Raw genomic sequence first — 13,946 nt, forward strand, 5'->3', positions numbered from 1 at the left:
AGGTCCCTGTCACCCATGGTAAGGCGGCGGAAACTTGTCTTTCTGTTACAATTCCTGCACATGCTGGTCTGTTTAGATACCCAATGTTGGGGCAGAACTGGAAGACATTTGTTGTGATGGTTTGGGAAGTCGTAGAGAACGGGGTTCTGGGTCTACTGAGAATGGGTGACACCCAAAACATCTACGACCCACATGCCAAGCACCTGCTTGCTTTGTCACTGTGTGTAGAGGAAGTGACAGAATGAGATGAAGGCTCACCAGCTCAGTCCTTGGCTTCTTTTTGTTAAGATGCCTTCTTTTGTGAGGGAGAGATGGCTCAGCAGGTATAGTGCTTGATGCACACACCTGAGGACTTGAGTTCAAATCCCCAACCCACGGAAAAGCCAGGTGTGATGACACACATATAAATCCAGTGCTAGGGAATGTCAGAGATAGGTGGATTCTGGGAGCTCACTGACCTGATACCTTAGCTGAACTGGTGACCTCTAGGTTCCATGAGGTACCTGGTCTAAGAAGAAAAAGAATGGGGCCTGCAAAATATCTCAGTGAGGAAAGAAAGGCACTTGTCACAGAGCCTGAATTCAGTCCCCCGGACTCATACATTGGACAGAACTCCCAGAAGTTGTCCTCTGACTTCCACACATAGGCTGTGGCACATGCACATACACACATACTAAGTAAATGTATAAAAATATATGGAGAAGTCTAGAGAAATATAGCTGAATTCAGCCTCTGGCCTCTGCACATGTACACACAGCTGAGCACGTCCAGACACATGAAGACACACGTTTATTGAGCTGACTGTAGACTTTCTTCTTACTAATGTGCCTTAACTGAAAACCTTCCCCACATATATATCTAATGTGCTGTAACTGTCTCCTGCTTTAAGGGTTTCCCCGATGATAAAATGTTTTGGGGTATCGAAAAAGCAGCAGTAGTCCTGGAAGGACTTGCTAATAATGACCTGTAAACCCTTCTCCTCAAGGTGGTGGATGGACACATGGCCCAGTGTCAACTGCTACTCCCTATGTGAAGACAGGAGGGTATATGTTCCTTGAGTTGAGCTGACCCTTGAGTCAGGATGCCAATTGTAGCTAATAGGAGGATCTGTGGGTCTAGGGATGGTTATATTTGGCCTACTATCGGCAAGATCATGGAGTCCTCTGACTCCTGGGGTGTGGGAGAGATGGAGCGGGCAAGCACACGTGTGGACAGGTATGGAAGCCTTGTGTCCACATGGAGGAGAAGGAAGCCCAGCAGATCTCAGGACACTGGACCTGCTTCTGAGTCTATGAAAGCCTTTCACCGGGTAGGTGAGCTCTGGGAGGTGCTTAATTGGAGGCATCTACAGAGTTTTCCTTCCCTCAACCCTTGACTCTCAAGGAGAGCCATTGTCACCTGTGGGACTCCTGGCATCGTCTGTCCTCTTGTGTTACCCATGACTTGGACTTGAGGTAGAGGCAGTCTGACCATCTGTGAGTCACAGTGTTAACTGGGCTGACACAGGCTGTCAGAGTATGAACAATACTGCGTCTTTTCCTAGGACCTCTGGCTGGGACAGCTCTCTGAAGAACAGCATGGAGGAGTGTAATAAAGAAGAACCAAGCAGTAGCTCTCAGGGCCCGAGATACTGTCCAAGGAAGGTCTCTGAGAGCCATAACCTGGAGAAGATATTACAAGAATCAAGTAATCATCCAGAAAAAACTCCCCCAAATCCTGAACCCAAGACCCCACCTTTGCCCCTCACAGACTTAGGGCAACCCAGGAAGTCACCTTTGACAGGCACAGACAAGAAGTACCCCCTCATGAGGCAGCGTGGATTCTATTCTGACATCCTCAGCCCTGGAACCTTAGACCAGCTTGGGGTGAGTATGCCAGCTGTCCCTTGCCAGCCACGATCCCACCATGCAAGTCCCGCCCACCTTTGTCCTGCTCAGTGTCAGCTCTTCGGTTCACTTCCGAGCTGTTATCTGTCCATCTGTCTGTCCATCCATCCGCCTAGCTATCCCATTCTTCAGCTCCTCGCTAAGCCCCTCCTATGGGCCAGTCCCAGGACTGAGCATCGGAGACATAGCAAAGCTAAGACAGTCACATCCCTGTTGTGATGGCCTTTGGAAGTCCCCCAGCACCTGTTCTGGTTAAGGAGGGGTGTGTGGATGAGATCTAAAGGTTAGGGGTTTATTTGCTGGATAAGATAGGGGCTGAAGTGCACACCAAAGCAGGGAGAGATGTGAGTACAAAGCTGCTGGGACCCTGAGAAGGCATGGCCCATGTGAAGAAGTGGTGGAGGGGGTCGGAGAGATCAAGGGATGATGCTGGGGCCTGGGGGAAGATGGGATGAAAGCAACTAGAAGAGAGTTCCCGGATCCCTGTAGGTTCCAAGTATCCTTAGGAATGTTTTAGGCAGGAGAAAGACTGGAAAAGCAGCAAGATCCACTGGTGCCCAGCTCACCAGGAGTGCCACAGTGGCCTCTGGGAAAGAAAGTACACCCAGTGACAACTCCTGACTTTGCAGTTCCTGCCTCATGGCCTGGCCCTTGGACATATGCTGAAATGTTCTCTGGAAGGAAGGAAGCTAAGCTGAACTCAAATGGGGCAGCCAGCCAGGGGTGTCCCAGGTGGCCTCAGCCAGACATCCCCCATGGCCTCTGAACAATGTGTCTGAGCTCACCCCCATACTTCTGGGGTGCTGTCTGCTGGGCTGTTGGGAAACACCCAGCCTTGGAGTGACCCCTAGGTCCTGACTGTGTAAAGTGTTTGTACACATTCAGGGTTCTGGGCTTTGTTTCAGGATGTGTGCTGTGGCCCCTACATGTCCCAGAATTTGATTCGTCAAGCTGACCTCGACAAGTTCACCCCAAAAGGTCAGTGCCAGGAGCATTGGACGGGTAGTGGTAATGGGCATTCAGACTACCTCAGGTCTCACGGTAATAGCCTCTTCTTGACAGCTTCAGTTTGCTCAAGGGTGAAATGGTGTTAGTGAATCACAAGCTTTGCAAAGGCCCAGTTCTCAGGAGTGCTTCATCATGACCCTCAGCAGAGGCGTGTACGGGTGGGACACTAGCCTCGGGCTTCTGAAGGCCACAGTTCTCTCTAATGGACCAGGCTTTAGTAGGGTTTGGGTCTCCTCTCCCAGAATCTGGACTGTAGGGAAGCCAAGGTCATATCTGAGCCATGCCTGAAACAGTCTGGAATAGGTAGGCGCCTGAGAGATCTTTGCAAAAGGGCAGGAGACTGCCCGTGGGCTTCATGGTATGTCTTGGAACATGCCTAAGGGCAGGCCTGTGGCAGAGAGAAGATGGTTGTGGCAGAGTCCAGGTTCTAAGGACTTGTCCTCCTCCAACAGATAGCACACCGGCCCATCAGATCCAGATGCCCCATGGTAGCGGGTATCTATCCCATGTCCACCCGAAGAAAGGCCTGGCTCCTTCCTAACACTGCTCAAAATATCCCTGTCAGCCCCCGAGTCTATGCACCCTTAAAATGGCACAGAAAACACCACAGCCACGGGTGTATTTGTACGGTTGTGCAAGGGTCTAGCCTTTTCTCAACAATCTCAGGTGAAGAGCCATGGGTCTCAGCCTGTGGAGGATGTGACTGATGTTCCTACCATCCACATCAGGGCTGCGCTGTGACTAAGGCCAGTGGCTCAGCAGCCTACCCACAGAAGGAAGAACATCCAGACGGGCCCCAGGGTGGTGCCAGTCAGAGGCCTTGGCAGGCACAGATCGTCTATTCAGTTACCCAAAGAAGAACCTCAGACACTAGTCCAGGGTTCTGTGGGATTCCAAAGGACACCCCCAAAGTTAGCTCATGCAGTATAACTGCTTTTTTACTCCAGAGAGGAGGTGGGATACCAGGGTGCCACAGAACACAGAGGAGAGTAGTCGCCCATGGAATTCTATAGCATATTCCCACACCCCCTTTCTCCACCTATGTGGTCTTGCTTTACCTGGTACTTTTACCTTAACACCTTGTGTTACAGGATACCCCTGCCCTGGCCATCTGGGATGGTCAGCCAACCTATCTAAGACCCTCTTCCCACTGACTCCCTCTCCCAGAATTAAGAATGGACACTCTGTCTGACATTGTCTAAATAGGGCTGACAACCATTTGGTGGTATAGGGGTCCCAGGGAGACCACTCGCTCCTACAGTATCCAGGATGCCTCACTCCTGAAACGTGGAATTCAGACACTAACATGTAACACACCATCTCTGTCTGGGATTAAGTAACAGGAAGGGATCCCACTTTACCTTTCTTTCCAGCTGAGCCCCTCACCAAAGCTGCAGCTTGAGCCCTGGCCCCAGCATTGGAATAATCGGTAGCTTGAACAGGAATGAGTAAACATGCTGGCCTTGCACTGGCAGAACGGCCCAGGGGTTCTCATTTCTCTGTGAGCATGCCAAGCCACAGGCAGGCCTACCTGGTAACTGCCTGAGGACGTGCCATATGGGATGGCTCTGGGTCAAGTCAACGGCCCTGGCCTGAACCCTCGGCTACTCTCCTTTGTCTTCCCGTAGTTGAATCGTTCATCATTCCTGAGGACTTTCAGGAGCGTGTGGAGCAGCAGAGCATTGGGACTACCACACAGCTACTCACCCAGACGGACTTCCTCTTACAGTCCTACGAGCCCAAGGTGCAGGTCCCGTTCCAGGTGCTGCCAGGCCAGTGCCCTCGGAAGATTGAGATTGAGAGGTATGCTGGGGAGGTAGCATCTGCCAGGCTAGAGGGGCGGGGCACTGAGGCGGCAAGCCCTGCAGCAGAGCCTGTGAAAATGGCCAAGCAACTCTCCTTCAATAGGAACACACAGCTTTCCTTGCTGTGGAACTGGGAGGGTAGCAATTAAGTCACTGAAATGGGGCTGCCAGGGCAACACAGAAGTGGCACTTGGAGTCCCTGAAGCTACTTCATGAGCTTCCCCTGCTCTGGCTAGGAGGAAACAGCAGTACTTGCGCCTGGACATTGAGAAGCTGTTGGCCAGTGAGGGCATCGACTCTAACAAGCTCATGCCCAGACACCCAGACCTGCAGCACCCACAAACCATCGAGCAGGGCCATGACCCACTCTTTCCCATATATCTCCCACTGAAGGTGAGTCACGCTTCCATGTGTGCTGATACACAGCAGTCCTGAAGGTGTCACAGTCTAACGGCAATTCCCACTCCAGTCACGGGCACTCATTTGTCACGCAGAGCAATAACCAGAACCCACTCTGCATGTTTCAAGCATCCTGGGTTGAAGCAGGAGTGGTTCCCAAACCAATAGGTTACTGATTCCCTACTTCTTCCCTGGAGTCCTGGACAGCCTAGGTGCCAGTTCCCTACCCCAACCCTGAGCACGGCATCTATGAACAGGTTGAAATGTGGAATGATATACAGACCCCCTAACTAGAGTCATCCTGAGGGTGGGAGATTGTGAAATGGGGGAGAGTGGGGTATAGGAGGGATTTGGTACCATGTCCTCAAGGTACAAGCAAGGAAGCTGAGTCTGGAGAGGAGAAAGGAGGAGCACAGCCAGGCCTTGGCTCTTGCTGTCCTCTCCTCCCTTCCTCTGTGTCCTGTGTATCTCTTGCCTGCAGTCCCCGTGGGAAGCAGAACTGAATCCAGATGAGTATCACTCTACTAAGGTTGCCTGCTGACAGCACCGAGTCTCTGTTGTTTCTGGTCCGCATAGATTTCTCTGGAAATCCCAGAGCCACCTGTCCCCTTGGGCCTGAGCTCGGTGCTTCCCCACAGTGGTCAAAAGAGCACACATCCTCCTCTGAGACCCTAAACATCCTCAGACTGAGCCTTGAGTGGCTTGGCTAGCCATGGATCCAGAGCACCACCCCGTTCAAGCATCACGAGTCAGTGGAAGCAGCAGGGGTCTTACAGACCAGTCTAGGACAGCCTGTAGCTGCCTGCTGTGGGGAGGCTGCAGAGGCTTCTGGCATGCTTAGTTTTGCTTGGCCACTAGAGGAGCTGTTTCACTGGACAGTTGACTGTTTTCTCCAAGGTGTTTGACAATGAAGAGTTTGATTGCCGGACTCCCACAGAGTGGCTCAACATGGGCTTGGAGCCAGGCTCACAAAACAGGAAGCCCGTCCCTGGAAAAGCCCTTCTTCCCACAGATGATGTTCTGGGGCACGGTGAGCAGAAACTCCACAGGGTGGCAGAACTGTCTTGTCCCAGCAATCCCTGCGAAGACCTTTAGGCTCCTTTGGAATCTGGAAGCCAGGAAAGCTGAAATCTCCCAGCTGTGATGTAGTCTAAGGATCTGGCCACACTGAGGCAAAAGCAAAGACAGTATTGTCAGAGGGCTGGGAACAGAACAGCTAGGTGCTGTCATGGATTTTCAAACAAACAAACTGGGAGGTTAGGAGATGGCTCAGTGGGTGAGAACACTTGCTTCTCAAGCATGAGGACCTCTGTTAGATCCCTAACACCGTGTGAAAAGTGAGGTTTGGTGGGTACCTCTATAAACCACAGTACTAGCAATGTGGCTAGAGACAGGGAGATCACAGGGGCTTGCTAGATGCCAGCCCCCACACACACACCCCAAAATCAGTGAGTTCTAGATTCAGGGAGATGGTGAGATACTTGGTATGAAGGAAACAGCAGAAAGCAGCAGAGGAAGACACTTGATGTCCCTCTTTGGCACCCATGAGCATGTATACAGGTATGTTTATCTTCCCACATACACACGCACACACATATACACACATGCACAGCACATACATACATGCACAGGCATGTACACACATATACACAAGCACACACATGCACAGCACATACATACATGCACAGGCATGTACACACATACACACAAGCACACACACGCTCACACACACACACACAGCAGACACAAGAAAACCCTTTATTGGCAGTAATGTAAACATACTGAAGATGTCTAAGGGCACAATTACAGACCCTTCATACTGTGCTCCTGCCCTCAGTGAGTTCTCAGCTCTCTCTTTTGCATGGACTTCACACATTGGCTTTGCAGGAGCACAAATGCGTAGGTTGTCACATGCCATCATGCCATTGAGCTCAAACACATATCCACTACCAGTACTCATGTATCTCTTCCACAGCCACACATTCACAACCACATATGCCCACGGGATACCACCCAGACGGGCATGTCTCATCCTTGCCCACATCTGCTTACAGGGCGCCCATGGTTCCTCCACTGTCCCCCAGTCTGCCGTGATGGCCACAGAGGTTGTCCCTGATTGCCTGCTGTCAGGAACAGTGACAGGGTACACACAGATGCCACTCTGACCTGCATGGCTCGGTCTTGTGCAGCCTCCTTAGGCAGAATCCCAAGTATGGTCTGGGGGTTGGTAATGGAAGAGCTGAAGGCTGTGCAGGATTGGAGGCCACTCTGCTCCATGTTTTGGGGTGGGCAGCCACGTCGTGGTGTGAGTAAAGTCAGTTACCCAGTCACCAGGTGGAAGGCAAGACTGTGGGAGCAAGGACAGGCTTTAAAACTGTCATGGCAGCTCACCGAGCAGGCAGCAAACAGGTTTCATTTTTAGGATGTATTAATATTGGAATCAGTTTATCAGAAGCAGACCAGAAGCAGAGTGCTTTCTTCACTTTGGACTCAAATGACAGAAATAACTTGACTAAATTGATCTCAGATCTCCTGTTCCTGGCAACGGAGCCATAAGGAATAGGGCTGCATCAGATGCACTGAGTACCAGCTTCCTTGCTTCACTGTGGCCCCGGCCTTAAGCAGGAACACTAGAGCAAAGAGAGGCTCACAGGAAGCATTTGCCAGGGACCTCTCAGCTTTTGGTAGTCTCTTGGGACAGATTTTTCTGTAAGTTGAGCCAAGATGAAGTTGGTGTTTTCACAAAGGAAGCATCCCAGGAAGGAAAAGGCAAAGTCAAACCTGGGCAGGTGAAGTCACAGAAGTGGCCTCCTTGACCCATCTGACGGCAGAGGCCGGGGTCATTTTCCTAGAATTTTAGCCCTTTCTTCCTTAACCCAATCTGGAGAACCCCCAGTTTGTTTTAAGCCACTACAGGTTGTGAAGTTCTCTGCTGAGTACTATGTGTGTGCCCCATTTTTTTCAATAACTTACTTAGCACCAACTATGCACCAGTTTCTATCCTGGTCCCAAGTCTTCTGTTGTACTTAAGATAGAACTAAAATGGCTCCTGCCCTTAGGGAACTGGCAACAGCATGGCCAAGTTGGGGTGAAAAATACAAAAAGAACAGGTTAGAAAGCACATGGGCCAAAGATGCTATGTGGAGCAGAGGTGCTTCTCCAGTGAGGAGCTGGGAATTAATCATCAGGCAGAGGTCGTGGTCAGTGCAAAGGGACCAAAGCAGAAGACAGCCCCAAAGTCACAAAGATAGGCACACATGCAGCATATGGGCAGAGCAGTGGTTCCTTCCCTCTTCTGACACAAAGAGGCCAGAGGTGCTTTGGGGAGGGCTTTACCTGGCCTTGGTCACCTTAAACAGAGTCATGTCAAGAGTGCTGTTTATAGTCCTGGTTTTTGTTTTGTTTTGCTTATGAATATTTTGTCTACATGTATGTCTGTGCACCTTGCACGCGTGCGTGCGTGCGTGCGTGCGTGCGTGCGTGTGTGTGTGTGTGTGTGTGTGTGTTTTCATTAAAGGTCAGAAGACAGTGTGTCAGATCCCCTGGAACTAGAGTTACCAACAGATGTGACCTGCCATGAGTGCTGGGAATCAAACCCAGGTTTTCTGAGAGCAGCAGTGTTCTTACCACTGAGCCATCTCTCCAGCCCCATCCCACATCCCTTTTAAAATAAAACCTTTTTTGTCTTGAGACAGGGTAGGCTTGAGTTTCCAAACGATCCCTGAACTCACTTTGCAGCCCAGTCTGGCCCTGAACTTGCCGCTGTTTCCCAAAGTAGCCAGAGTTACAGGCACGTGCCCCAGGCTCTACCCTCAGCCCACCAGGTGTTGTGTTTGGTCACACCTTCCATGGTTCCCCATCAGTCTGTGTCTCTTTGCTCTTGTGAGGGTTGTGCCAAGAGGCCCAGTCTGTTGGGTCCTCCCGTGGCTAAAGTTTTCTCAGAGGCCAGCTTTTCTGAGAGGAAGCAGGATTGGCCCTTGCTCAGCTGGAGCCAGAAACTATCCTGGAAGAAAAGACACCAGTCAGGTGACCTCTGACATCCATTCCCAACATCAGCTACCACATGCAGAAACCCCTCTTCGTTTTCAAGGCAGAGAATACTGGTAGGGTGTCCCCATCTGTTTTAGAGGACCCCAAGAGTCGGGAACTGAACTACATATGGTGCGAAGTTGGCGTCCTTGACTACGATGAAGAAAAGAAACTGTACTTGGTGCAGAAAACTGACAAGAGAGGCTTGGTGCGCGATGAGATGGGGATGCCCATCGTGAATGGAGGGGTCACCCCTACAGGTACAAGCTCTACACCTTCCCTGGGTGGGCCCCAGCTCAGGATTGGTTCAGGCTATGACTACAGCCCAATCCCTCCAACTCGGCCCTGAATTTTACCTTACTGGGGTTATTAATCAGGGTATGGCCCCTCACCAGTTTGAATCAGAGGACCTGGTGAAGGCAAATGACCATCGGTTGGCATGTTGCTGTGAGCAGCTAGCCCGGTAGCTTTCAGCATGGTGTTGTAAAGGAAACCGGGGACTCCTAATCAGTAGTTTGCCTGGAGTAGTGTGGAGGATGGAACAAGTGAATAGCCATCCCTGTGTAACTCCTGCCAGTACAAGGCTCTTTACTGGTTACTATGGATTTCACGAAATGCCATTTTGCCCATTTCATATATTTGGCTATTGGGAGGCACCACGCACCATGACAGCGACAAACTACTGAGAGCCACCAGCTGAGGTGACCAGAGATGAGAGCCTCAGATGACCAGAGTCAGTACCCCAGCCCAGAAAGCCTGACTGTGTGCCCCTTTCACCTCCCTCCCACCCGATTACCAGGAAGGCCACCACTCCTGACCACCCAGTACTGGGTTCCGAGGATCCAGCTCCTCTTCTGCGCTGAGGATCCACGTGTGTTCACACAGCGCGTGGTCCAGGCCAACGCTCTGCGCAAGAACACAGAGGCGCTGTTGCTGTACAACTTGTACGTCGATTGCATGCCCACAGAGGGCCTGCGAATCATCAATGAGCAGAGCTTGAGCAAGATAAAACAGTGGGCTTTGAGCACACCACGCATGCGCAAGGGGCCAAGGTGCGTCGTGTGCGTCAGCCAACGTGAACCTTTCTTTGTGGGTGGTGTTGCCAGAGCAATCGCTGAGACATCTCTACTAGGTGATGTCATGGGGCTTCTGTTGCTGTGGTAAAATACTGACCAAAAGCAACTTGGGAAGGAAAGGGTTTATTTTATCTTGTACTTCCAGGTCCATTACCAAGGAAATTCAGGGCAGGAACGCAAGAAGAGCAGGAATCTGAAGGCAGGAACTGAAGTCGAGTCCATGGAGGATTGCTGCTTACTGACTTGCACCTCATGGCTTGCTCCTCATGGCTTTATCAGCCTTATGTTTTTTATACAACTCAGGACCGCCTGCTCGTGGGTGGCACTGGGCTGGGTTCACCCACATTAATCATTAATCAAGAAAATGTCCTATTGACATGGCAATGGGCAATCTGATGGAGGCATTTCTCTTTGAGGTTCCTCTTTGTAAATAAATACACTAGTATGCATTGAGTTGGCACAGATGTCTTGCTGATACACAGACTGTAAATTCTAAGCACTGTCTGGTTGTCCCCAGGAGCTTCATTGTGGAGTCTTATGGACTTGTGGATTCCTGCTAGGTTGAAAGGCCTAGAGTGCATTGTACCCTTTTTAATTTCCATGCTGGAATGTGGCCAGTGCCCTATCCAGGCTAACCTCCTGCCACTTTGCTATGTTCTCATCATGTTCTGAATAAGTTCACACTTCTTGGGGTAGCAGGAAGTCCTCAGCTTAATTTGTATTTTCCCAGTTCAGCCTTGAAATGGACTTTTAAAGACTTTTAAATTTTGAATTTATTTGTGTGTGTGTGTGTGTGTGTGTGTGTGTGTGTGTGTGTAACATGTGTTTGTCTGATGTCTGTGGAGGCCAAAAGAAGGAGTCAGAGCCCCTGGATCTGGAGTTACACGTGGGTGTGAGCTGCTTTCTGAGTTCTGGGAACTGAGCCCAGGTCCTGGAGAAAAACAGACAGTGCTCTTAACTACAGAGCCACTCTCCAGCCTCTGAAATTTTTTTTCCTTCCAAGAAGACCCTGTTGCTTTCTGTGTGGGAATTTAGAAGCTAGGATTTAGGCATTCAGTGTAGTCATTGATACTGGGAAATGATTCCTGTAAGGTTCTTAGAGTAGAAAGATCTAGGGGAAATATTTTTTCTAGATATCGTTAATCTTATATATAGCACCTCCCCACACCTCCATATTTTCTCTATGTCAATCTGCTTTTTCAAAGTGTGAGCCTCTAATAATACCCTCATGCTGACTGCAGCACCACGTGGCTCATTCTGACTTCTACAGACTGTGGCTTTCTTCACCTGAGGAGGATTAGTGTCTATCGTTGGCCTATTTGCTTGGTCCTAGAGTACAGCAAAAGTAGCTTCAAGTGGCTGGTCTATGCTGGTTAGAATAAAGAGTCTACAGCTTTTAAATTCTTTTTGTTGTTTTGAGACAGTTCTCAACTCACCAATTCTTCCCCACAGGACCGCCATTCCTGCTTCTCTGTGAACATTTCTGGCATTTGTGTCCTTTTTCCCATTAGGATGAGGGAAATAATCAAAATATTGTGTTCAAGGCTGATTTGGTTTGATTATCCTACATCAGTAGGGTATAATATACTTACCATTTTATGAGATATAGTTTGGTTCAATAGTTTTAATTTTTTTCTTTTTTAAATTATATTTGTTTAGTGTGTGTGTATGAGTCTCTCTCTCTCTCTCTCTCTCTCTCTCTCTCTCTCTCTGTGTGTGTGTGTGTGTGTGTGTGTGTGTGTGTGTGCATACACACCAAACTACATATAGAGGTCACAAGATGACTTTTGGGAGTCTGTTCTCTCCTTCCACCATGTGGTTCCTGCGAATCAAATTGCAAGTCATCAGCCTTGGTGACAAGCCCCTTTACCCACCGAGCCTTCTCACGGGCCCTTGACTTGTTTCTGTTACAAATAAACCATATTACATTAATAATTTATGCTCAGGAGTGTGTGTGAACCTCCTGTCTCCTCTCTCCCACAGTGTTCTAGAGCACCTTAGCAGCCTGGCCAGAGAAGTGAACCTGGACTATGAACGTAGCATGAACAAGATCAACTTTGACCAAATTGTCTCTTCTAAGCCAGAGACATTCTCCTATGTGACTCTTCCCAAAAAAGAGGAAGAAAAGGTGCCCAATCAAGGTGAGAACCACTGGACCCTGGCTGCCCACCTGGCTAGCTCACTCCACCTCTGCCTCTCCTGATAGGATTTTGTTCAGTCACTAGGTCTTTCATAAACCTGGTATTCTCTGTGCCCACCCTGCCCCTACTATTTCCATTCTTATTTTGCCAGATGCCAGGAAATCTTGTCTGATGAACGACTGAGTGTGTGTCTGCCTGCCTGTGTGTATGTGTGTGTGTGTGTGTGTGTGTATCTGAGTCTGTGAGTGTGTCCCAGTACTGAAGAAGCCACGAGGTAAGTGGTATGTATGTACCAGGAAAGCCATGGTTCAGGGTAGATTTTAGGCACCTGATAGTCAGACCTGAAAGACATATAAGCCTTCTTCCTCCTATAACAAGAATAGAGTTGCCATTGCTACAGCTCCGTGGACATATAGAAAACCAAGTCACTGAATAAGACGCCAAAAGTCCTCCTTGCTTTGAGCCCACGCATACATGCTGAGTACATTTTCCGGTCCTAGATTTATGGGTGTGGTGTATGTGCCCAGGATACAGGCTGGACTGTGGATAGCAAGCATTCTTATACCCAAATATTCATTCTTTGGGCTCCCAGGGCAGGCTCCAGACCAGCCTCTGGCTTTGTGTAGCAAGGATAAGAGATAGGGAGGCGATCTACAGGTGTCACACTACTCACAGGGGCCAATGATGACCAGTGTACCCAGAGGGGACTTACTATGGACCTTGGGGAATACCCCCAAAGACTAGAGCAAAAAAAAAAAAAAAAAAAAAAACAAAAAAACAGGAGGGTTCTGGGAATGAAGTTGACGCTTCTGAGGAGGAAGCTGTTGTGTCTCCTCCATCAGACACTCTGTAAATGAGTCCTAAGGGCTCTGATGTGTGTGATGTGTGTCCCAGGCTGCTCTAATGCTGGGTCTTGCCCCCTCCTCAGGGCTGGTGAGTGTCCCGGAATACCCCTTCCGGGAGCAAAAGGAGGATTTCACTTTTGTGTCCCTGCTTACTCGGCCAGAAGTCATCACGGCTCTGAGCAAAGTGCGGGCTGAATGCAACAAGGTCACCTCTATGTCCCTGTTCCACTCAAACCTCTCCAAGTACAGCCGCCTGGAGGAATTTGAGCAGATCCAGTCTCAAACCTTCTCCCAGGTACATGGGCATCGGAGCATGGAGTATGGGGCCTCGGGCCCTTAGAGCCAACAATCACAGGCCTCAAGGCCTGAAGTAGGACGAGGGTGGGACAGTGGTTTAGTCCATCTTGCAGCGCAAGGAAAACCAGGGTGGGATTCTTCCTTCCCAGTCCTTCTGAGTCAGCCCTAATAGTGTTAGGGGAAATCTCCTGTCTTAAAAGAGAGAGCAGGAACCCCACTCCCATATCACAACACCAGGGGACAGGGAGCAAGACACATGGCTATAGCCTCTCTCCACTCAGTTCTATCTGACTCTCATTCCTGTGTTCTTGTTTCTCTCTGCCTCTTTCTCTTCTGTGTGCCTGTCTCTTTTCCATGGCCGTGAGTCCCACGTTCCCTGCCTTCCTTCTAAGCATCCCTGGATCCCAGATATTACACTGAGGCCTTGGCCTGCTTGCTGCTTGGCAACAAATTGTGGGAG

At 49.8% G+C, this 13,946-nt stretch overlaps 1 protein-coding gene across 1 annotated transcript in view; it reads left to right on the forward strand.

Moving 5' to 3' along the window:
- Window positions 1-1,577: 1,577 nt before the first annotated feature.
- DNAH1 (dynein axonemal heavy chain 1) overlaps window positions 1,578-13,946 on the forward strand; it is a gene marked incomplete at both ends in the record, with an annotated part of 54,315 nt that continues 41,946 nt past the window's right edge. The window contains 9 exons of the mRNA XM_080926019.1: window positions 1,578-1,865; window positions 2,792-2,864; window positions 4,523-4,697; window positions 4,936-5,092; window positions 5,996-6,128; window positions 9,226-9,387; window positions 9,927-10,179; window positions 12,187-12,344; window positions 13,273-13,484. Of these exons, the coding sequence (XP_080782145.1) occupies window positions 1,578-1,865; window positions 2,792-2,864; window positions 4,523-4,697; window positions 4,936-5,092; window positions 5,996-6,128; window positions 9,226-9,387; window positions 9,927-10,179; window positions 12,187-12,344; window positions 13,273-13,484 (1,611 nt within the window). The remainder of the gene's footprint in view (window positions 1,866-2,791; window positions 2,865-4,522; window positions 4,698-4,935; window positions 5,093-5,995; window positions 6,129-9,225; window positions 9,388-9,926; window positions 10,180-12,186; window positions 12,345-13,272; window positions 13,485-13,946) is intronic.

Source organism: Micromys minutus, assembly GCF_963924665.1.
Source record: "Micromys minutus genome assembly, chromosome: 12".
Lineage (NCBI taxonomy): Eukaryota > Metazoa > Chordata > Mammalia > Rodentia > Muridae > Micromys > Micromys minutus.